This window comes from Theropithecus gelada, chromosome 13, assembly GCF_003255815.1.
Source record: "Theropithecus gelada isolate Dixy chromosome 13, Tgel_1.0, whole genome shotgun sequence".
Lineage (NCBI taxonomy): Eukaryota > Metazoa > Chordata > Mammalia > Primates > Cercopithecidae > Theropithecus > Theropithecus gelada.
The window spans coordinates 48,035,552-48,060,183 of NC_037681.1; the positions used below are offsets into that span (position 1 = coordinate 48,035,552).

General features: G+C 39.3%; 1 protein-coding gene across 1 annotated transcript in view; it reads left to right on the forward strand.

The window, feature by feature from the left end:
* The window catches only part of SLC4A1AP (solute carrier family 4 member 1 adaptor protein), a 30,935-nt gene extending 6,592 nt beyond the window's left edge, over positions 1 to 24,343 (forward strand). Inside the window, exons 6-14 of the mRNA XM_025354089.1 lie at positions 4,942 to 5,102; positions 6,708 to 6,777; positions 7,152 to 7,338; positions 11,647 to 11,758; positions 14,432 to 14,672; positions 17,330 to 17,416; positions 18,106 to 18,173; positions 23,067 to 23,136; positions 24,014 to 24,343. Of these exons, the coding sequence (XP_025209874.1) occupies positions 4,942 to 5,102; positions 6,708 to 6,777; positions 7,152 to 7,338; positions 11,647 to 11,758; positions 14,432 to 14,672; positions 17,330 to 17,416; positions 18,106 to 18,173; positions 23,067 to 23,136; positions 24,014 to 24,063 (1,046 nt within the window). The 3' untranslated portion in view covers positions 24,064 to 24,343. The remainder of the gene's footprint in view (positions 1 to 4,941; positions 5,103 to 6,707; positions 6,778 to 7,151; positions 7,339 to 11,646; positions 11,759 to 14,431; positions 14,673 to 17,329; positions 17,417 to 18,105; positions 18,174 to 23,066; positions 23,137 to 24,013) is intronic.
* The last annotated feature ends 289 nt before the right edge of the window (positions 24,344 to 24,632 follow it).

Here is a 24,632-nt window from a genome sequence, read left to right on the forward strand (position 1 = left end):
TTCAAAACTACCAAAAAGCTTATAATAAAATATACTTGTTCCTTGCCCTACCCCTCCTCAGCCTTCTTCCCTAAAGGCTTTCAGTTCTTTCAGTTATTTATTCTGGCATTTAAAAACACCTGTATTTCTTGGTCGGGCGCAGTGGCTCACGCCTGTAATCCCAGCACTTTGGGAGGCCAAGGCAGGTAGATCACGAGGTCAGGAGATTGAGACCATCCTGGCTAACACGGTGAAACCCCATCTCTACTAAAAATAGAAAAAAAAAAATTAGCCGGGCGTGGTGGCAGGTGCCTGTAGTCCCAGCTACTCGGGAGGCTGAGGCAGGAGAATGGTGTGAACCCGGGAGATAGAGGTTGCAGTGAGCCAAGATCACAGCACTGCACTCCAGCCTGGGCGACAGAGCAAGACTCCATCTCTAAATAAATAAATAAAATTTTAAAAAATAAAAACAACTGTCTTTTCTTTTTTGAGGTGGAGTCTCGCTCTGTCGCCCAGACTAGAGTGCAGGTGGCATGATCTCGACTCACTGCAACCTCTGCTTCCCGGGTTCAAGCGATTCTTCTGCTTCAGCCTCCCGAGTAGCTGGGACTATAGGCGCGTGCCACCACATCCAGCTAATTTTTGTATTTTTAGTAGAGACAGGGTTTCACCATATTGGCCAGGCTGGTCTCGAACTCCTGGCCTCGTGATCTGCCTGCCTCGGCCTCCCAAAGTGCTGGGATTAAAGGTGTGAGCCACTGCACCCGGCCTAAAAACACCTGTATTTCTAAGAACAAGAGTATGCTGTTACAATTTGAGTCATTTATTTTAGACATTATATGTCGACTCTGCTAAATTAGTATTTAGTATTTACATGATTATGCTTATGCCAATATTAGTCATAACTGAGCAGTTTTATTTCTTTTTGTTTTTCCTAAGGGTAATAATTGTGTTTACTTTTCATGTGTTTGGGGCTTTTTTGTATTTCTTGCTCATTCCTCCCACACCTTTCAGGAGCCTCACCATATCAAACAACTTAATTAAGTTGTTTATCAGTTCTGATTTTTTTTTTTGGAGACACTTTTTCTGAAGAGCACTATTTTTCTTTCAGGGCTTATTGCTCTGCAGATCTGCTATAGAACTGTCACCTGGGACTTAACTTTCCTATCATCCTTGAGATTCCCTTGTCTTTTCTCCAGGGTTGACTTTTCTGTTTCTTGATTCTCATATTCTCATATTTCTTGGTTTATTTCCTTGCACAGTAGTACATCCTTCTGTACTTTTAGCAGATAAAAAGCTGGTACAACACTAGAGGGCATGGGTGATGATAGTCTTCAATGAATTTCACATCTTTCCTTTTCTTGGTCTACTCTCTTGTTTTGGTAGACATACTCTAGTAGATTTCAGAGAAAGCATGTATAGGAAATATACTTTATTAACCCTTCTCTTCTGAAAATATAATTATTGTAGCTTCACTCCTGATTAATAGTTTGGCTGGGAATACAATTCTAAGTTGGAAAAAGTTTTCCTTATTTTACATTCAATGTTGCTTTTGAGAAATCCTAAACTGTTCAGATTTTGATCCCATTGTATGTCATCTTCTTTTCCCCTTGCCAGAGTTTGTAAGTTTCCCTTTGTTCTAAAGGTTCTAAAACTTAACTATGAAGTACTTTTCTGTGGGTCTATTTTTGTTCATTTTTCTTGTGGGATCCTTTTGATCTGGAAATCTTGGCTGTTCAGGAAGTTTTCTGTAATTATGCCATTAATTGTTTCATCCGTCTGTTTTCTATGGAATTTTATTATTCAGACTTTGGACCTCTTGGACAGACCATTTAAGTTTTTTTTCTTCTTTTTTTCATTTGTATGTCTTTTCATTCTTTCTGAGAGATTTCTGCACCTTTATCTTTCTGCCTTCTCTATTTTGCCATCAAAGTTTTAATTTCTTTCTCTTTTTTTTAAGGTTTTAAAATCAGGCAGTCTTTCATGCCAGAGAAGGCTCAAAGACTCCAAGGTTTTAATTTCTAAAAGTTCGTTTTTGGTTTTTGAATTGTCCTTTTTAAAACATAATATCCTGTTGTTTCGTGGGTTGTAAATATCTCCTTTCTGTTTTCTCCATGTTATTTTTCTTTTTATGTGGTCTCTGTTTTGCATGTTAAAGACTTTTCTTAGGTGTCATGTAATTCTTCATTGTAGTTTTTTAATTTGGGTATGTAAAAGGTGATTGACAGTTTGGAATATATAAGTGGGGTTTGTTGACTTTGAGCAGTACTGTTGAATGATGTGGGTCAGCCTTTTGTTGGGGAAACCTTGATGTAAGTATCCTTTTAGTTTTCCTCCTCTGTGAGCAAGATTCCCCCAGAAAGTGCTCTTCCAATCTCCTGCCTGAAAGGAAAAGACTGGCTGCCAGCATTCCTAGAGCTACGTGGTAGAAGGTGGCTGAGTAGCTTCTCATTTAGCAGTTTTCAGGACAGTACTATTTTTAGATTATAGTGCCCATGCCTTCAACTTTACTAGTCAACTCATAATCCAAAGGCTTTCTGTTTTACCCTTTCCAGAGATTAACCTCTGGATTTCTACTGCAGATGGAAAGGAGATGAGTAGGCAGGGAGGAAGATCTATTTCTCAATCACTTTTTACTTAGTCCTCCATGACCGTACTATCCATCCCCAGTTACAGATCCATTTGAGGATTCTGCAGTATAATCACTTTGGCTCTCAGCTTTCCCCACTGTTTAGGATTTATCTTTTTAAGTTCTGCTAAGTTAGTTTCTACTCATAGGTCTACTTTCTAGTTTTCTAAAATTTAGATCTTTGTGAATTTCTTTCTTTCTTTTTTTTTTTTTGAGACGGAGTCTTGCTCAGTCGCCCAGGCTGGAGTGCAGTGGGGCGATCTCGGCTCACTACAAGCTCCGCCTCCTGGGTTCACGCCATTCTCCTGCCTCAGCCTCCCAAGTAGCTGGGACTACAGGCTCCCGCCGCCACACCCGGCTAATTTTTTGCATTTTTAGTAGAGATGGGGTTTCACGTGTTAACCAGGATGGTCTCGATCTCCTGACCTCATGATCCGCCCACCTCGGCCTCCCAAAGTGCTGGGATTATATATTTTTAATAAAGACAAGGTCTTGCTATATTGCCCAGGCTTGGGTAACTATACTTAAAAAACATCTCTTTACTATGGTTTAGTGGAGTTTAGGAAAAGAGGGAAATTAGGTATGTGTGTTTGATGTACCATCTTAACCTGGAAATTAGGCTTATGTTAATAAGGACTATTTTGCTTGCAAATAAGAGAAGTCCAATTCAAACTAGCTTGGGGAAAGGTTATTGGCTGCAGAAGCTGGGAAGAATAGCTCAGGGTGAAGGAACAGGAATGAAGGACCAACTACATGAACCAGAACCTCAAGTTTGGTACTACCAAACTGGACTCACATCACCAGGACATATACAAGCTGTATGTGTGTGTGTCTCTGTGAGTGAGTCTGTCTCATGAGTACGTTTTTAAACTTTGCAGACAAATTCTTACCCTGTGCTGAAAAGCTGATTGCTTACAGCTCTGAACTTACAGTCTGTCACTTTAATAACCTCATTGTAAAGAGAACCTCTTTACCCCATCTCTAAATATAAATATGAGGGAAAGAGTCTTACTGATTTGGCTTTGGTCCTGTAACTATCCCTAAACCAGATAAAATGGGGGAGGAATTTTCTAGGGAAAGAGGTACTTTTATCAGAACAGAGGGAGTAGAATGTTGTAGGGTGGACAAACAAGTAGTAGCTGTCATAGTCTCTTATTGATGGACTCTCTACATATTCACTGTTATAAATACTATTGCATTGATATTTATAGAATAAATTTCTAGAAGTGAAATTGCTGGATCAGTGCATTTTTAATGGCAGATATTGTAGGCTTGACCATCAAAAAGGTTGTATCAATGTACATTCCCACCAATTATTAATATTTTTATGTTTTTCTAGTTTAATAGATGAGAAGTATCTAATTTTTAAATTTGTACTTTTTTTAAGGTAACATCTTTTAAAATATTTATTGTATTTTTCTGTGAACTGCTTTCATTATTCTTTTTCAAATTTTCTTTTGGGTTATTGGCCTTTTTCTAATTTCTTGTTTTCCTTTTTCCTCATTGATTTTTTTTTTTTTTTTTTTTTGAGATAGAGTTTCTCTCTTGTTGCCCAGGCTGCAGTACAATGGCGCTTTCTTGGCTAACTGCAACCTCTACCTCCCAGGTTCAAGCAATTCTCCTGCCTCAGCCTCCTGAGTAGCTGGGATTATAGGTGCCTGCCACCATGCCCATCTAATTTTTGTATTTTTAGTAGAGATGGGGTTTCACCATGTTGGTCAGGCTGGTCTTGACCTCAGGCGATCCACCCCTCTTTGGCCTCCCAAAGTGCTGGGATTACCACACCTGGCCATCCTCATTGATTTTTAAAAGCTGTTTGCTCATTAAATAAATTAACTGTTTGCTTTAATGAAAAATTATTTAATAAGAAATTGTGGAAAAATAAACATAATAGAAAAGTGTACCATTTTAACCTTTTTAAGAGTACCACTCAGTGGCATTAAGTACATTCACAATGTTATGGAACCATCAACACTGTTCATTTCGGAACTTTTTTTATCATTCCATACTGAAATTCTGTACCTGTTAAACACTAACTTCATTCTCCCTCCTTCCCAGCTTCTGGCAACCACCATTCTACTTTTCTGTCTCTATGAATTTGACTACTTTAGGTACCTCATATAATGCAGTAAGTGTCCTTTGATGTCTGGCTTATTTCAGTTAGTATAATGTCTTCAAGGTTTAGCCCTTTGTTTTTATATGTAGTTTGGCAGCTTGTAGAACCTCTCTTTCAGTAGTTGTTGGTGACATTTTAAGCTCCTTGCCTACTTGCCTTCTTTCTTTCTATTTTCTTTTTTAAAAACTTATTTATTCATCATTTTGTCTACCTCTAGTATCTCGGAAAAGGAAAGCCAAGAACTGGGAAGATGAAGACTTTTATGACAGTGATGATGACACATTTCTTGATCGAACTGGCCTGGTCGAGAAGAAGCGTCTGAACAGAATGAAGAAGGCTGGCAAGATTGATGAGAAGCCAGAGACCTTTGAATCATTGGCAAGTTTTATTTATGGAAGTAGCTGTGGTATTTAATAGTTTAATTTTTAATAAAATAATGTATTATTTAAATATGTTTTATGATAATTATAATTTTTAAAGTAGTAGCATTGAAATCTGATACTGAAATATAACTTTTGTGGTCTGTTAATTTAATGGTAACAAACAACTAGTCTTATCCAAGTTGTTTGAAAAAGATTTGGCTTGCTGCTAGATACTTTCCTCCAGGATATTGATCCATTAATTAACATTCTTTGGATATGATAGTACCTCTCTCAAAGAGAAAGGAAAAAGTTCCAAGTTAGGGCATTCTGAGGTGAAATTGACTTTAGCCTCCTGGCAGTCAAGAGAAGTCAAAGGAATTTTGAAGAATGTAGTATGGTAATATGTAGTCTGAAACAGTATATTATCAGGAAATTATCACAAGGTGACATGTGCTAACGGGTAGGTAACAAACAATAATAGGTAGGTAATAGGCTTCCTATTTGACTAGAAAAAAACATAAGATTAATAATGCAGAGCTTGACCAGAATATGGGGAAGTGGACTCTCAATTGGTGGGAATGTACAATACAGCCTTTTAAGTGATCAATCCTATGACATCTGTCAACATTAGAAATGTATTGATTCAGCAGTTGCACTTCAAGGAATTTCTTACAGGTATTAATTTATAGTAGGATTCAGAACTTAAAACATTACCCAACATCTATCCTTTCGACTTATGTGAAAACCAATACCTTGAGCTCTTTCTTCTGAGTAAAATAAAGTCTGAGTTATTCATTCTGTTTAATTCTGTGTTTTTAAATTCAGAAATAAATTAAATTTGGATTTAACACATAAAAAGTGTTAACTCCAGGCCAGGCGTGGTGGCTCACGCGTAATCCCAGCACTTTGGGAGGCCGAGGCAGGTGGATCACCTGAGGTCAGGAGTTCAAGACCAGCCTGACCAATATGGTGAAACCCCGTCTCTACTAAAAAAAAATACAAAAATTAGACAGGTGTGGTGGCGTGCGCCTGTAGTCCCAGCTACTCTGGAGGCCGAGACAGGAGAATTGCTTGAACGTGGGAGGCAGAGGTTGCAGTGAGTTGAGATTATGCCATTGCACTCCAGCCTGAGTGACAGTGCGAGACTCCGTCTCCAAAAAAAAAAAAAAAAGCATTAACTCGGGCCAAGTGTAGTGGCTCACACCTGTAATCCCAGCACTTTGAGAGGCTGAGGCAGGCTGATCACGAGGTCAAGAGATTGAGACCATCCTGGCCAACATGGTGAAACCCTGTCTCTACTAAAAATACAAAAATTATTTGAGTGTGGTGGCACGCACCTGTAGTCCCAGCTACTCAGGAGGCTGAGGCAGGAGAATCACTTGAACTCGGGAGGCAGAGGTGGCAGTGAGCCGAGATTGCACCATTGCACTCTAGTATGGCGACAGAGCGAGATTCCATCTGAAAAAAAAAATAAAGCGTTAACTCCATAAGTAGCAGTTTAACTGGACTTTTGAGTTATTCTTCTTAAAACTTCTAGTAACAATAATGAAAACAGGAGGATGATAAGGAAAAAGTTTGAAAGAAGAAAAACTTTTTAACCCTGTTGATTTGGGTGTTACAGGTTGCAAAATTAAACGATGCTGAAAGGGAGCTTTCTGAAATTTCTGAGAGATTGAAAGCCTCAAGCCAAGGTAAGTTTTTCATCAAATATTTATTATTATACTATATATAGTGCTCTGTGCTAGGCACTGGGGCTACATTAGTTAATAAGAAATACCATACAGAATATGGAGCCTTTCAAAGGAGCAACATACTGTTTTAGAACTAGAAAGAACATTGTAAATAATTTGGTTTAACCTCTTTATTTAATAGTTGAGGGGAATGAAACCCATTGAGACAAAATGACTTCCCAAAGTCTCATGGCTATAACCTGTTCCTTATTCCTATTACTAGTGATGTCCTCTTTCCAGTTTTATGTTAGTGACTTTTTTATGGAAACTTTGGCTGAATTTTAAAATATTTGGGATCATCTTTCTAAACATGTGTTATTTTTTTTCTTGGACAGTTCTATCAGAGTCTCCGTCTCAGGATTCTTTAGATGCGTTCATGTCAGAAATGAAATCAGGCAGTACATTAGATGGTGTGTCCCGGAAGAAACTTCACCTGAGAACTTTTGAACTGAGAAAAGAACAACAGAGACTTAAAGGGTTAATAAAAATTGTAAAGCCAGCAGAGATTCCAGAACTAAAAAAGTAAGTCTTAGTTATATTTGGAATTCTAAATAAGTATGGTAACGTAGATAACATTTTCAATTATTGCTTTATCTTCTTAAATAATCATTATATAATACAAATGTAATACAAGAAACCCTTTAAAGCACAGAAGGCAGTGGTTTCATAGAATAACTGAAAACCTGTTTCATATTTGTGAAATACAGTCTGATAGAGGATTTTCTGAGAAAACTATGTTGATTTCTGATACATTGGAAGGTTCTGAAGGTTTTTTTTTAATCTTTTAGTGTGGAATAAACTCCTTTAAAAAGCATCATGCACAAAAAGCTAATTTATCTAATATGAAAAGACCTCTGAGGCTGAGTGTAGTGGCTCACGCCTGTAATCCTAGCACTTTGGGAGGTTGAAGCAGGCAGATCACTTTCAAGACCAGCCTGGGTGATACGGCCCAACCCTATCTCTACAAAAAATAAAAACATTAGCCAGCCATGTTGGAGCATACCTGTGGTCCCACCTTCTTGGGAAAGCTGAGGTAGGAGGATTGCTTGAGCCCAGGAGTTCGAGGCTACAGTGAGCTGTGATCGTGCCATTGTACTCCAGCATGGGTGACAGAGGAAGTTCCTATCTCAAAAAATATTAAATTATTAATAAAAAGACCTCTGAATGATAAGTAGACAGCCAACCACCCAGGAGAAAAATCGGTAAAGGATGTGTACTCACAGACCACAGAAAAAGAAATACAAATAGCATCTTTTATACAAAGACGCTCAACTTCATGATCATGAGAGAAATACAATACTACAACCTAATACCTTTTTTTTTTTTGAGATAGGGTCTCACTCTGTCACCCAGACTGGAGTGCAGTGGCACAGTGACAGCTCACTGCAGCCTTGACTTTCTGGGACCAAGTGATCCTCCTGCCTCAGCCTCCCAAGTAGCTGGGACCACAGGCATGCCCCACCATACCTGGCTGATTTTTAATTTTTTGTAGAGATGGGGTCTTGCCATGTTGCCCAAGCTGGTCTTGAACTTCTGGCCTCAAGCGATCTGCCAACTTCAGCCTCCCAAAGTGCTGGGATTGCAGGTGTGAGCCACTACACCTGGCCTTAATACCATTTTTATATATGAATTTGATTAAGATTAATTATGATTTTATACTGTGCTGATGAGGCTGACAAAAAGGCACTTTCTTATATTGCTCATTGAAGGACAAATTAGTTACATTCTCTATCCTGATTACAAATGCACATGCCCTTTCATCTATTTCATTTCTAGGAATTTGTCCCTCACATACTTAGGAAATGATGTACAGCATTGTTTATATTAATAATAGTAAAAGATTAGAAATCCCCTAAATGTTTATCAAAGGGGATGGATTAAATTATTTATAATATAGATATACAATAGAACACCATATAGCTGTTAAAAAAAGAGGCAACTATATGTAAGATATGAAACACTATCAAGATGAGTAACAAAAGCAAGGTGCAGAACGGTGTGTATAACAGACACTGTCTGTAAAAATGATGGCGGGGGAAGAATACATAGGTAAGTAGGCCATTGCTTATGTTCATAATATCTGTTTAGGTCAGGTTCCCTAAAAACAGACTGAATCGGAGATTCATCTGCAAGTGATTTATTAAGAGAGTGCTCTCTGGAGAAATCTATATGGGAGTGAGGGAAGCAGGAGAGGGCAGGAGAAGAAGCTGGACTAAGATATGGTTTCAGGAGAGCCTGAATGGCACCACAGATGCCATGGAGGCAAGGGGCTTGGGTTTTCATACCCCGTCCTCCCAACCCTTCATTGGTCATAGGCTGCCCATGACTTGGGGGTGGGAGGGACCCACAGTAATTCTGGGAAGGGTGCAGATGTAAACCTTTAGCAGCCGATGTCTGCTGTAGCTGTTTGGCCTGATAAAGGGAATCTGGGAGGGATAGCACCTGCTACTGTATCTCTGGAAAGATTAGTTAAAAACTAGTAATACGGATTGCCAATGGGGAAGGCAACTGGGTGGCTGGGGGACAGCAATGGGAGGGAGACTTTTCACAGTATATGTGCTTTATACTTGAGTTTCAAACATGTGAATATACTTTCTATTCTATTCAGATATACTGAATTTTGAAAAGAAAATCCTATACCAAATAGCCATACCACCTTAGGTCTAAATTTACTGTAATATAGTTGCAGTTCTAGTTTTAAATAACAAATAACTGGAAAAAGTAAGAATCATATAATAATTTTGTTAGAGTAAAACTATTTGTTAATAAAGTGGCTGGGGACAGTGGCTCACATCTGTAGTCCTAGCACTTTAGGAGAATGAGTGAGGTGGGAGGATGACTTGAGTCCAGGAGTTTGAGACCAGCCTGGGCAACATAGTGAGACCCTGTCTCTACAAAAAATAAAAACTGCCGGGCGCGGTGGCTCACGCCTATAATCCCAGCACTTTGGGAGGCTGAGACGGGTGGATCACGAGGTCAGGAGATCGAGACCATCCTGGCTAACACGGTGAAACCCCGTCTCTACTAAAAATACAAAAAATTAGCCAGGCGTGGTGGCGGGCGCCTGTAGTCCCAGCTACTCGGGAGGCTAAGGCAGGAGAATGGCGGGAACCCGGGAGGTAGAGCTTTCAGTGAGCCGAGATCGTGCCACTGCACTCCAGCCAGGGTGACAGAGCGAGGCTCCATCTCAAAAAAATAATAAGATAAAAAATAAAATAAAATAAAAAAATAAAAACTTAGCTGGGTATGGTGGTGCTCATCTGTAATCCCTGCTACTTGGGAGGCTGAGGTATCACTTGAGCCTGGGAGAGTGAGGTTTCAAGACCCTATCTCAAACAAACAAAAACAACAACAAAAAAAGCAAATCTCTGCTTTGGAAAACAACAACAACTTTTGGGGCAATAATAATAATAATAATAAAATGAAAACGAAATACGTCTCAGCTTCCTCCAGAGCCTCCTTTCCTACTATCAGTCTGTGTGCTTGCCTGGTTTTTCCTCCCTTTCTTATTTTGGATACTGGCCTAGATGTGTATCTTCTTCCTCCTCTTTTCACTTAAGGGTTGAACTTCCATACTTTCTGCCTCCTACCCTAACCCCTGCAAGCAATCTTGATTGTGATTCCATCTTCCACTTTTTCATCTCCTTTGAGCCAGTCTTAGCTTATCCTCTAGGCCAGCCCAGCTTTTTAATGTAGCTGAAAACATCTCTGTTGCTGTTGCTTCTGTCTTTCTATGCCAGAGCCTTCCTGAGGCCTGTGGGGAAGGGTGTGAAGGATAATGATTTGACGAAATGTCCTTCACAGCCAGGCAGGCAGCATTCTTCTGGTGGCCTTAGCAAGGGAATGGGTTTTATCTCTGGTAGGGAGAAAGGGGGTTGAGGCTGGACCTAAGAGTGCTACTAAGGGGGTAAGACTTAGGTAAAAGAAGGCAGTAGTAGCAAGGAGGGCTTCAGGGAGGGCCAGGTAGCCAGCATCTGGTATGGGTGACTGTGAGTCGAGTGTCAGTACTGTCCTTATATTCCAGTTTGCAGGGCTGTCACATGGTCAATGTGAAGAAAGCATAGGGCTTTCTTTTTGGTCTAGTATGGTTATTCTGGGGTTTCCTCTGTCTCCTCATGCCATATTGTCACTGTCACCTCTGCCTGCTCTGAGTATCTTGTCAACTCAACTGCCATCCCTTTTGTTTTTGTTCTGTTCTCCCCCTGCCTTTCTAATTTCTACTGTCTTTTCTTTATACCCTTCCTCAGCTTTGCCCTAGTGGGCTTAGCTTTTATAACTCTCTCCAGCCATTGAGAATGCTGACAGTCTCAGCAGCTGCAGTCTCTCACTAAATCTTTGTCATTACTACACTGGGTATCCTGCATACTCTACCCCCATCCCCATGCACACTTTTTTTTTTTTTTTTTTAAGCGCTCAGAGCTATTGCAGTTAAGTGGGAGCTCCAGATAAGTAAGACACCTTCAGAGGTTGGTGGGAAATAGGGCTTTACATCATGGATCCATCTCCTGCTGCTTACATGTTCTCCTTTGCAAGTGACCTTTGTACTGTAGTCATTTCATGGGTGTGAAGTCATGTAGCATGTTGTAAATTACTTGACTAAGGAGCAGCCTCATCAGGCCCTTAATAGCTCTGTGTCTGTGACAGTCAGCATTGTTCTTGTCCATTCAAAAACTGTTGGTCTGAATACCTCTTTCTTGTTGTTATATGCTTAGATATTCATTTTGTGGTAATTTTTATTTTGCCAGAGGTTTCTTTGTCAGTGTCATGGTATTTTTAGATAAAACTTTGGACTCACTGGAATAGATGTGTATAATTATTCTTTCTTCCTAGGACTGAAAGTCAGACTACAGGTGCAGAAAACAAAGCTAAAAAGCTTACATTGCCTCTGTTTGGTGCCATGAAAGGAGGAAGCAAATTCAAATTAAAAACTGGAACAGTAGGGGTAAGTTGTGAGTCAGGGTGTTAAACTTTTAGCCCTTGAGTTATCCCTGAGCTAATTTTTCTCTTTTCTTTTTTGAAACTACAAATGACTCATTCCATAGTAATGTGAGAAAGGGCTGTGGGCTTGGTATGATCACATCTTTCCCAGAACATGGTTCTTGGATTCTTTTTTTTTTTTTTTTTGGAGACAGAGTCTCGCTCTGTCACCAGGGTGGAGTGCAGTGGTGTGATCTCGGCTGACTGCAACCTCCACCTCCCGAGTTCAAGCAATTCTCCTGCCTCAGCCTCTCGAGTAGCTGGGACTACAGGCGCGCTGCACCACGCCCAGCTAATTTTTGTATTTTTAGTAGAGATGGGATTTCACCATATTGGCCAGGATGGTCTCAATCTCTTGACCTCGTGATCCACCTGCCTTGGCCTCCCAAAATGCTGGGATTATAGGCGTGAGCCACTGTGCCTGGCTGGTTTGTGGATTCTTTTTCTCAGCTTAGGGTTATCAAGAATTGATGAATTAATTTATGCCAATCAATTTGCAAGTAAATGGTTTGTAAATTAGAATACTAGTTTATTAATTTCTCATGAATGTTGCATTTAAGAATTGGTCTCCTGCATTAAATGCTTTTCCCCAGGTGGATAGATATAGTATTCAGACTCACCAACATTTGTTAAGAACATAATGTGTGCACCTGCCTCTGCCAGATGATTTTTTTTTTCTTCATTTAATCCTTCCAACGCCTTGTGCTGTGTGGGAATTATTACCTCTTACAAATGAGGAAATAGAGTCAGAGAAGTTAAATACCAGATCACACCAGCATTATGTAACTAAGCTGGTAATCAGATCTAGGTCTGTCTCTTGAGCTTTATGATTTCCCTGCTATCCTCCAATATATGTCTGTATGTTTTTGCTTTATCTATATTCCTATTCATGGATTCAGTTTTTAAAAGGTTTTCATTACCCCTAAGAGCTGAACCTTGAGTAGTTTGCTAGGGCCACCATAACAAAATACTAGGGATTGGGCAGCTTAAACAACATCAATTTATTTGCTCACAGTTGCCAGCAGGGTTGGTTTCCTCTAAGGCCTCTCCTCTGCTTGCCCCCTTGCTGGCTCTTCAGATGGCCATCCCTCTGTGCACTTGCCCCCTGGTGTCTCTTCTTCTTCTTCTAAGGACGCGAGTCATACTGAGTTAGGGCCCCACCCTAACAGTGTTATTTTAATTCAATTTAATTTAATTTACAGTCATATTCTGAGGTACTGAGGGTTGGGACTTCAAACAAGAATTTGGGCGGCAGGGGGCACAATTCGTCCAAAACACCCTGAATTAGGGTATACTGCCCTCTGGTGGCAGAGGTCTGAAGTCCCAGCTATGTATTCTCGTTTGTTTTGAGACACAGTCTCACACTGTCGCCCAGGCTGCAGTGCAGTGGCGATCTCAGCTCACTGCAACCTCCTCCTCCCGGATTCAAGCGATTCTCCCACCTCAGCTTCCCAAGTAGCTGGAATTACAGGCACCCGCTACCACACCCAACTAATTTTTTGTATTTTTTTTTTTTTTAGTAGAGACAGGGTTTCACCATGGCCAGGCTGGTCTCGAACTCCTCATCTCGTGATTCACCCGCCTTGGCCTCACTATGTATTCTGAATGAGTAATGGTTTACCTAACAAGGAGGCTTTTCAATCTGTTGTGGTGGGGACTTAGGTTTTAAGTAGAAAACTTTTTACTAAAAAGCCCTCCTTAGAGGATGTTAGAACTAAGTCCTATATTTAAAAGATAATATAGGCCGGGCGTGGTGGCTCATACCTGTTATCCCAGCACTTTGGGAGGCTGAGGTGGGCGGATTGCTTGAGCTCACTAGTTGAGACCAGCCTGGGCAACATGGTGAAACCCCGTCTCTACTAAAAATACAAAAATTAGCTGGGCACGGTGGCTCACGTGCCTAAAACCCCAGCTACTGAGGAGGCTGAGGTAGGAGAATCGCTTGAACCGGGGAGGTAAAGGTTGCAGTGAGCTGAGATCACACCACTGCACTCCAGCCTAGGCCACAGAGCAAGACTGTGTCTCAAAAAAAAAAAGATATAACCAAGATACGCTTTGGTTCCTTCCCTCTATTCCATAACCGTGATCAGCTTTTTCTAATAAGTACTTTTATTGAATGGCTTTGATTAGAATATTTAGCTTTATTCTTTGAGAAATGTCTTCCTCCTTTTCTTCAGGATCTGTTTGACTGATTTACATGCCGTTCCCTTGAAATTACTCTAAGTCTAAAATGAAAAAGCAGCACAAATGACTTATTTCTGATTGTCTGATTTATTCCTTAGAAGATTTTGTAATCAATTGAGATTCTTTAGTATCATGAGTTATAACAGGACAGAATTCCTGTAGCTGGCACTCATCTGAAATAACTATTTTAGTTCCCTACAAGCTATTTTCAAGTGTTTTGTATTTAGTAATCTTTGACTCTAGGAAATAATAAAAACACTTGTTTAGGGTCTGTAGAGGGGTAAAATTTCCCCCCCTGCTAGGGGTGAAAGTCCCACCGCTAGCAGACTTCTGTGTAGTTCATCAACCTAAAGAGGGTAAACATTCAACACATTTAGACTGACCTCCTTGAAAAGATTTATCTCTTGTTGTCATTAAGTAGAACTACTTGTTCATGGTTTTGTTTCCCTCTTAGAAGTTACCCCCCAAGCGTCCAGAACTCCCTCCAACTCTAATGAGAATGAAAGATGAGCCTGAAGTAGAAGAGGAGGAGGAAGAGGAAGAGGAAGAAGAGAAAGAAAAGGAGGAGCATGAAAAGAAAAAACTGGAGGATGGAAGCCTCAGTAGGCCACAGCCAGAGATAGAGCCAGAAGCAGCAGTGCAGGAAATGAGGCATCCCACAGATCTCACACATTTTAAAGAAACCCAAACCCATGGTAATATCTTTCTTCTCCTTCCTGTGTTGTTCAGTGGGCAATTACATTGATTGTGGATAGGTTTTAAAAAGCAAGGCCAGTTCTTATCTGCGCATTTGACTTTGTATGTGATATACTGACTCTGTAGTAAGGAAACATACTTTCTTGGTCTTCTTTCTTTGACTGCCAGTCATTATTTGTCCTCATTGGAAATTAAGGGCAGTTATTTCCAATCCATTCCAGAATTATAGAAAATTGAAGGCTATGGAATCTGAAACCATAGCTGCTGTGGAATAATGCTGAGCTGCTGCCACTGTGTGAGTTGGAGGGCAGTGGAATAGGGTAGATGATGGAGCCTGATCAGGTGGTCTCAGGATAAGTCAACCCCTACTCATTTTTTCCTCCATCCCTAAAACAGAGGCCAAAACATAATTGTACCCATTGGACTAAAGTTCTTAAGAAGGATCTTGCTTCATCTTTTTGTGTTTGTAACCTAGCAGAAAACCTGACACATATCCACCTGCCTCAGCAAATAGTTGATGAAAAATGTTGAAAGACAGAATAGATTGATATTCATATAGATATAGATATATACATCAATTCTGTCTTTTCTATATATAGAGAATATATATATATATATTCTAATTACAAAGGATTATATGTTCATTTTAGAAACTATAGATCATACATGAAAGTCCAAAGGGAAAAAAAGAAATCCCCACAATCCCACCCCTAAAGATCATTGTTTATCTTCTTAGTATCCTTCATCCCTTGTCAACTGCAGGGGTTATTTTCCTGCTGGTTGGCCAAACTGGTTAGCAAGATAAAGATCTCAGAAAATAAGGAGTATGAGGAGAAACAATAAAAACTGGCACTGAATATATGGGAATGCATGCGTGTCTACTTCCAAAACAAACCAGACTTGGCTATGTAAAAATGCCAGGCCTGGTACGTAGCCCTTCTCTTGAATCACCTTCATTTGTCTGGGAAACAGAAAAGTTACTGTTTCCTCATCTGTGAGAGTTAAGTATTCTGTATCTGCATTCCCCTTTTCAAAAAGGTGCTTACATGAGCTTGGTCTTTGAGCCATATATTGTGAGGGTGGATATAAACAGTTCAGCAGGAAGGGAGCAATAAGTATTATAATTTTTTTGTTTAACAGACCAAAGTAAATATGTATGTGTAAAAATAGCTTAGATTTTGAAACTTGGTTTATAAGATTAAATAATTAGTAAATTTGGCCAGGCACAGTGGCTCACGCCTGTAATCCCTGCACTTTGGGAGGCCGAGGCGGGCGGATCACCTGAGGTCAGGAGTTCGAGACCAGGCTCGCCAACATGGTGAGACCCCCGTCTCAACTAAAAATACAAAAAAAATTAGCTGGGCGTGGTGGTGCATGCCTGTAATCACAGCTACTCGGGAGGGCTCTGAGGCAGGCAGGAGAATTGCTTGAAATCAGCAGACACAAGTTGCAGTGAATTGAGATCATACCACCGCACTCCAGCCTGGGTGATAGAGTGAGACTCTGTCTCAGAAACAAAACAAAAAAAATTAAATAATTAGTAAATTTGCAGTGATGAGGGATTACCCTAGCCCTTTTTTCCTGTGGTTTATTTTTATTTTTACTTTAATTTTTACTTTTATTGGGACAGGGTCTTACTCTGTTACCCAGGTTGGAGTACTGTGGTGTGATCTTGGCTCACTATAGCCTTGACCTCCCAAGGCACATACCTGTAGAGAAAATAGAGTCATAGGGTCTCCCTATGTTGCCCAGGCTGGTCTCAAACTCCTGGCCTCCAGCAGTCCTCTCACCTCAGCCTCCCAAAGTGCTGGGATTATAGGCATAAGCCACCATGCCCAGCTTATATATTGCTATTTTATAACCTAGGTTTTTTTTTTCCTATGCCTTAAACTATTCTTTTTAAAATGTGGTTTTGGAGAAGGAGCATAGTGGTTCATCACATGCATATGCCATAATATATTTAGTCAGATCTCAATTATTAAACATGTAGGTTATTTCTTAATTTTTGCTATTACAAACATACATATAATAAATTTTGGGTCCAGGCTGGGTGACTCACACTTGTAATCCCAACATTTTGGGAGGCCAAAGTAGGAGAATCACTTGAGCCCAGGAGTTTGAAACCAACCTGGGCAAGATGGTGAAACTCTGTCTCTACAAAAAAAAAAGAAAATTGGCTGGGCATGGTGGTACATGCCTGTAGTCCTAGCTACTCTAGAGGCTGAGGCAGGAGGATCTCTGTAGCCCAGGAATTCAAGGCAGCAGTGAGCTATGATTGCACCACTGCACTCCAGCTTGGGCAACAGAGAAAAACCCTGTTTCTAAAATAATAATATTTTGGTGTTCATCTCTGATTTTTAAAAAAATATGTTTTGGGAGTAGAATTTCTAGGCCAAGGAGTATGTACATTTTTGAGGCCTTTGGTAAGTATTGCTAAAAAGTTTCACCTCAACGTTAGTTAGTGTTTTAAGTGGAAAATCGGCAGTCGTCTGTAATATATTTGGAAATATTTATTTAAAACCTTAAGATTAGTTGAAGCTGATGATAATAAAACTGGATGATTGTGTACTTAGCTTCTGTTTCTCTTGTGTTTGTTTGTTTGGCTTTCCACCATGAATTAAATAATGACAATATGCTTTGATACTCCTTTTTATAGAAAACATGTCTCAACTTAGTGAGGAAGAACAGAATAAAGATTATCAAGACAGTAGCGAAACCACTTCATTGTGCGAGGGACCCTCAGGCAAGTAGTACAGCAGCCTTCGTTGCTGCTCTGCACACAGGTGGCTGACTAGTTTCATAAGGGAGGGGTTGGCAGCTGACCTGAAGGCAGCACAGAGAATGGTCCTTCAGTTATGCTGCCACTAGGCCCCTGGACAAAGTTGGAATATAAGAGAGGTTTGTATTTGGTGCCATCCCATTTGCCTTTCTTTTACTCCTCTTCTACCTTCTGGGGTTCCCTCTCCCTGCCCCACAAAGCACCTAATGCTTTGATGCTTCCCTCCGGCTGTGCAAAGCTCTCCACAATTTTACATCTCCCAAAGTCAAATATGTACCTATTATGGGAGTGATTCCAAAACTATCTTAAAAGAAATTGTTAAAAGGACTGCTTTACTCTGGTTTTACCTGTCATGGTTAAACTGTGGACTAGTAAAATCAGCTTCATTTTTTTTTTAACTTGTTCACATAATGTGGTTATATTCAAGCTTGTGGAACAGCCTTAGGGTTTAAAAACTAGGGTTATTCATCCAGGAAAAATTTTCTCTTAATGTAGTTTTTACAGTAGTAGAAGGAATTGTTGAGAATTGCATTGTCATGAGCATCTTTTCGTCAATAATTGTAATGTTCTTTTAGGAAGAATTTTTCCTTTTTACTTATACTGAAAATAGCTATGGCCAGTTTTTTGTTTGTTTTTTGTTTTTCTTAAATTAGCATCAAAGAATGAATATGAGAAAAGCAGAGATGAATTGAAGAAAAAGAAAGCGCCTGGTCCAGGCAAAGTAAGTATTTCACTTGTCTTGGAGTAAAAATGAATCCCCTTGTCATGGACCACATCCAGAAGAGTGAATCTTTGGAGACTGACTTAACACAGTTCGCAGCAGCCTTATCCCCTCTCCTAGAAATCTAGATTCTTTGATTTTTATTTTTGAATTTTCTGTTGTCTTTATCACTCTCTTCCCTATAACTGCTCATATACAAGCATCTCTTTTATTAATTTATGAATCTTTCTTTATATCCTATTATGCCATATAAAGACATTTGAATAACATACTCTTATTTTCCTCCTTTTATTACACAAAAGGTAGGATGTAACGTACTCCACTCTACATCTGTTTTTTGTATGTTTTATTTATTTATTTATTTAAACCACCCATGGAAATTATTTTGTATCAGTATATTGAGAGTTTCTCACCATATGGAGGACCTTATCTAACCAGTTCCTTATAGAAGGACACTTGGGTTGTTTTTAGTCTTTTATTACAATAATACTATAATGAACAGTCTTGTATATATATAATTTTGTGTGGAAATAGTAAGCTCCCAGAAGTGCCAGGTTGTGTCAGGAGGTCCCCAAGACCACTCACAGGTTAGGTAATTCATAAGAGGACTCAGATCTCAGCGTATGATTGTACTTGCCTCTATGATATACTACAGCAAAAGGATACCAGGCACCATCAGCAAAGGGAAAGGGAACATGGGGCAAAATATGGTGGAAACCTGGCACAGGCTTCCAAGGATGTCTTCCAGTAGAGTGACACAGGACATGCTTTATTCCCCTAAGAACAAGTTGTGGCAACACTTGTGAAATGTTGCTAACTAGGGAAGCTCATTAGAGACTCAGTGCCCAGGGTTTTTACTGGGGACTGATCGCGTAGGCATTCCCTGCCTGGCATCTACCAAAATTCAGACTTCCAGAAGGAAAGCAGGTGTTCAGCATGAATCATGTTGTTTGCACAAACAGTTTAGGCACAGTCATTCTTGTCAGTTAGGATGGTAGAAACCTTCCCAAATTCCAGATTCCCAAATGCCAGCCAAGGGCAAACCCTGCAAACAGGTTTTCAAAGGATAGTCAGGTTTGCTCTGTTAACTTTTCTAAACCTTGGCCAAAAGGTAAATGCCGAATTTCCCTCTCTGGGGTCTATACCATTTAGCAGTCATACCTGCAGTGTGTTAACTGCCCCTTTTAAAGAGTGTCACATAACTCACTGGCTGAAAATCAGCTTGCGATGCTTTATGGAAAAAAGGTTCAGAGAAAATATTCCCCCAAGTAGGTTACTTATGTCAAGATCATTAATAGAAACTGTTCTCTCTTAGTTTTTGTTTGCTAACAGGCATAAGGACAATAATTCTTAGAGTTAAAATTATACCTGTATGTAATTTTTCAAAAATAGCTTTTGGGTTACAAGTGGTTCTTTGGTTACATAGATGAATCATATAGTGATGGAGTCTGAGATTTTAGTGCACCTGTCACCCAAGTAGTGTACATTGTACCCAATATGCAATTTTTTATTCCTCATCCCCTTCCGAGCCTCCTTCCTCTGAGTCTCCAAAGTCCATCATACCACTCTGTATGCCTTTGCATACCCATAGCTTAGCTCCCACTTATAAGTGAGAACATATGGTAGTTGGTTTTCCACTCCTAAGTTACTTTACTTAAAATAATGGCCTCTACCTCCAAGTTGCTGTAAAAAAAATTTATTTTTTATGTTTTTTTGGTTTTTTTTTTTTTTGAGACAGGATCTTGCTCAGTCACCCAGGCTGGAGTGCAGTGGTGTGATCATGGCTCACTGCAACCTTCAAGCTCTTGGACTCAAGTGATCCTCCCACCTCAGCCTCCTGAGTAGCTGGGACTACAGTTGTGTGCCACAATGCCCGGCTAATTTTTGTGGGTTTTTGTGTAGAAATACATCTTGTTTTGTTGCCCGGGCTGGTCTCAAACTCCTAGCTTGCAATGATCCTGAGATGCTGGCTTTTATTGAATGCTTTTTCTGCATCTATTGAGATGATCATATGGTTTTTGTTTTTAATTCTGATTCTGTGATGTGTCGTATTTATTGACTTGCATATGTTAAACCATCCCAGCATCCCTAGGATGAAACCCACTTGATCATGGTGTATTGAATAGGGTGTATTATCTTTCTGATATGCTGTTGGATTCAGTTTACTAGTCTTTCATTGAGGATTTTTGCATCTGTGTTCACTAGGGATATGGGTTTCTAATTTTCTTTTTTATGTGATGTCCTTTCCTAGTTTTTGTATCAGGGCAATATTGGCGTCACAGAATGAGTTAGGGAGGATTCCTTCTTTCTCAATCTTTTGGAATACTTTCAGTAAGATTGGTTCTTCCTTGAATGTCTGGTAGAATCTGACTGTGAATCCATCTGGTCCTGGGCTTTTTTTTGTTGGTGGTGGTAATATATTTTATTACTGACTCAATCTCACTGCTTGTTATTGGTCTGTTCAGGATTTCTGTTTCTTCCTGATTGAATCTAGGAGAGTTGTATGTTTCCAGGAATTTATCCATTTCCACTAGATGTTCTAGTTTGTGTGCATAGAGGTGTTCATAGTAGTCTCAAATGATCTTTTGTATTTCTGTGGTGTTGGTTGTAATGTCTCCATTTTCATTTCTAATTGAACTAATATAGAATATTCTTTTCTTGTCTAATCTAGCTAATGATCTATCAATTTAGTTTATCTTTTCAAAAACCCCTTTTTTTTTCATTGATCTTTTGCAATTTCTTTTGTTTCAATTTCATTTAGTTCTGCTCTGATCTTTGTTATTTCTTTTATGCTAGCTTTGGGTTTAATCTGTTTTTTTTTTTTCCCCCCCAAGACAGAGTCTCATTCTGTTGCCCAGGGAGTACAGTGGTGCAATCTCAGCTCACTACAACCTCTGCCTCCCGGGTTCAAGCAATTTTCCTGCCTCAGCCCTCCTGAATAGCTAGGATTACAGGCAGCACCACCAAGCCCAGCTAATTTTTTTATTTTGTTAGAAATGAGATTTCACGATGTTGACCAGGCTTGTCTCAAACTCCTGGACTCAAGCAATCTACCCACACTAGCCTCCCAAAGTGCTGGGATTATAGGCATGAGCCACTGCGCCCAGCCTGGTTTGGTCTGTTCTTGTTCCTCCAGTTCCTTGAGGTGTGACATTAGGTTGTCAATTTGTGATCTTTCAGACTTTCTCTCTCTCTCTCTAAATAGAGATGAGGTCTCACTATGTTATCCAGGCTGGTCTTAAACTCCTGAGCTCAAGCAATCCTCCTGCCTTGGCTGGTCTTGAACTCCTGAGCTCAAGCAATCCTCCTGCCTTGGCCTTTCAAAGTGCTGGGGTTATAGGCGTGAATCACCATGCCTGGCTCAAGATTTTTTGATGTAGGCATTTAGCACTATAAATTTTTCCTCTTAGCACCGCTTTTGCTGTATCCCAGAGGTTTTGATAAGTTGTGTCACTATTATTTATTTTGAAGAATTTTTAAATTTCCAGTGAGTTCATTGTTAACTCAAAAATCATTTAGAAGCAGATTGTTTAATTTCCATGTATTTGTGTAGTTTTGAGGGTTCCTTTCAAGTTGGTTTCTATTTTTTTTTAATTTGAGATTTGTTTTGTGGTCTATCATATGGTCTATCTTGGAGAATATTCCATGCACTGATGAGAAGATTGTATATTCTGCAGTTCTTGAGTAGAATGTTCTGTAACTATGTTAGTCGATTTGTTCTGGAGTGTAGTATAGGTCCAGTATTTGTTGACTTTCTGCCTTGATGATCTGTTTACTGTTGTCAGTGGAGTGTGTAAGTCTTCCACTATTATTGTGTTGCTGTCTTTCTCTTTTCTTAGATCTGGTAGTAGTTGTTTTATGAATCTGGGAGCTCCAGTTTTAGGTGCATATATATTTAGGATTATAATATCTTCTTGTTGGGTTGATCCTTTTATAATTATATAATGGCCTTCTTTGTCTTTTTTTTAGTGTTGTTGCTTTAAATTCTGTTTTATTTGATATAAGAATAGCTACTCCTGCTTGCATTTGACTTCCATTTCTGTGGAATATCTTTTTCCACCCCTTTACCTTCAGTCTATAAGAAACCTCGCATGTTAAGTGAGTCTCTTGAAGACGGCAGATATTTGGTTTTATTTATTTATTTATTTATTTAATTTATTTTTGAGATGGAATCTCACTCTGTCGCTCAGGCTGGAGTGCAGTGGTATGACCTCAGCTCACTGTAACCTCCGCCTCCCGGGTTCAAGTGATTCTCCTGCCTCAGCCTCTCAAGTAGCTGGGACTACAGGCACGCACCACCACACTCAGCTAATTTTTGTATTTTTAGTAGAGATGGAGTTTCGCAACATTAGCCAGACTGGTCTCAAGCTCCTGACCTCAGGTGATCCACCCACCTCAGCCTCCCAAAGTGCTGGGATTACAGGTGTGAACTACTGCGCCCAGCCTGTGACTTTTTTTTTTAAGTAGAGCATTTAGACCATTTACATTCAATGTTAATATTGAGATGTGAGGTGCTGTTCCAGTCATCATGTTGATTGTTAACTAGCTATTTTTCTTCCTTCATTGTATTATTTTTTTATAGGCCCTGTGAGTTTTATGCTTTCAAGAGGTTCTAGTCTGGTGCATGTCAACCTTTTGTTTTAAGATTTAGAACTCCTTTTAGTATTTCTTGTAGGTCTGGTCTGGTAGTGACAAATTCCCTCAGCATTTGCTTGTCTGAAAAAGACTTTATTTCTTTTTCATTCATGAAACTTAGTTTTGCTGGATACAAAATTCTTGGCTAACGTTTATTCTGCTTAAGGAGGCTAACAATAGGACCCCAATCCCTTCTGCAGTTGTAAGGTTTCTGGAGAGAAATTCTTGTGAATAAAACAATCCATCTTTTCTTTTTAGCTTCCACCAACACTTTCTTCCAAATATCCTGAAGATGACCCAGACTACTGTGTGTGGGTCCCACCTGAAGGTAGATTGTTTTTACTTTTTTTTCCTCTAAGGTTCATTTATTTATATTTTTGAATAGGTAATATAGATTTAAGGTTCAAAATAAGAAAGTTACAAGAGTATGTAGTGGTAATTTGTACACCATGTTTGGATCCTTATTCAAACAAACAACTCTTTAAAAAAATTATTAGCCAGTCAGATAATTTTGAACACTACCTGGATATTTGACGATACTAAGAAATTGTTGATTTTTTTAAAGTGTGAATGATGTTGAGTTATGTTTTTCGGAAAAAGTCCTTGTCTTCTAGGAATATATACAGAAGTGTTTACAGATGTAATGTTATCTGGGTTTTACCAAGTCAAAAGAAAGGAAAACAATTCTGGCTGTGCCTCAGCTACTCAGTTGTTTTCCTCACAAGACAACCAATTGTTGTTAGTTTCTTATGGATACTTATATATAAAATGCTAAGTACAGAGGAGCATCTGTAGAAAAAAATTCATAAAAGTTAACCTTCTGGATCAAAGGTATAAACATTTTGAAGATAATATAAATTGCATTCTATAGAGATTGTACCAGTTTTATGCTCATACACACACCCTTAAAGCAATGTATGAGATACTTACTTCCTCATATGTTCATCACAGCTTGAGATTTCTAACATATTAGTAACTAATAGAATTTAGTTACTAGAGATGTCTACTTTTTCTATGCTAACAAATGTTAGGGTAGAAGTGAAAAGAAGGCTGTATTTTGAAATTTCATACAAAAAGTAAAATTTCTATCAAAGAATAAACCTTTTTGTCTATTTTACTTTTTGGCCTACTGATATCTGAATATCTTTTCTCTCCTGACTTTGGAAAAGTAAATAATGTATTTCTTTTTTTATATTCTGATCTAGGTCAAAGTGGAGATGGCAGAACCCATCTTAATGACAAGTATGGCTATTGATTGCTTCAGAATCCCAAAAGAAGAACTTGTGGACCATGTGACATGGAATATTTGGGATAATGTATCAAAATCAAATAGCCAGAGAAGTTTAGATGATCATTTGTAAGATCTGGTGACTGGCCTTTCCTTCTGTGTTCTTGGCTTCCTAAATTTATCTGCCCATATGATTCTCATGCATTTGATATTTATGTTTAAAAGTGTTTATATATATATGTAAAAAGGGAACCATATGTTTTGAGAATTTGTAAAGTGAGAGACATGATCCTATTAAAATCAGAAGACAAAAATGTTCATAATTTTTTTTTTTTTTTTTTTAAGAGGGTCTTACTCTGTCACCTAGGCTGGGGTACAGTGGTGCAATCCTAGCTCACTGTAGCCTTGAACTCCTGGGCTCAAGCAATCTTCCCACCTCAGCCTCCCAAGTACCTGGGACTATAGGCATGTACCACCACCACACCTGGCTAATTATTTTGTTTAAAGTTTTTGGAGAGATGAAGTCTTGTCATGTTGCCCAGGCTGGTCTTGAACTCCTGGCCTCAAGTGATCCTCCTACCTCAACCTCCCAAAGC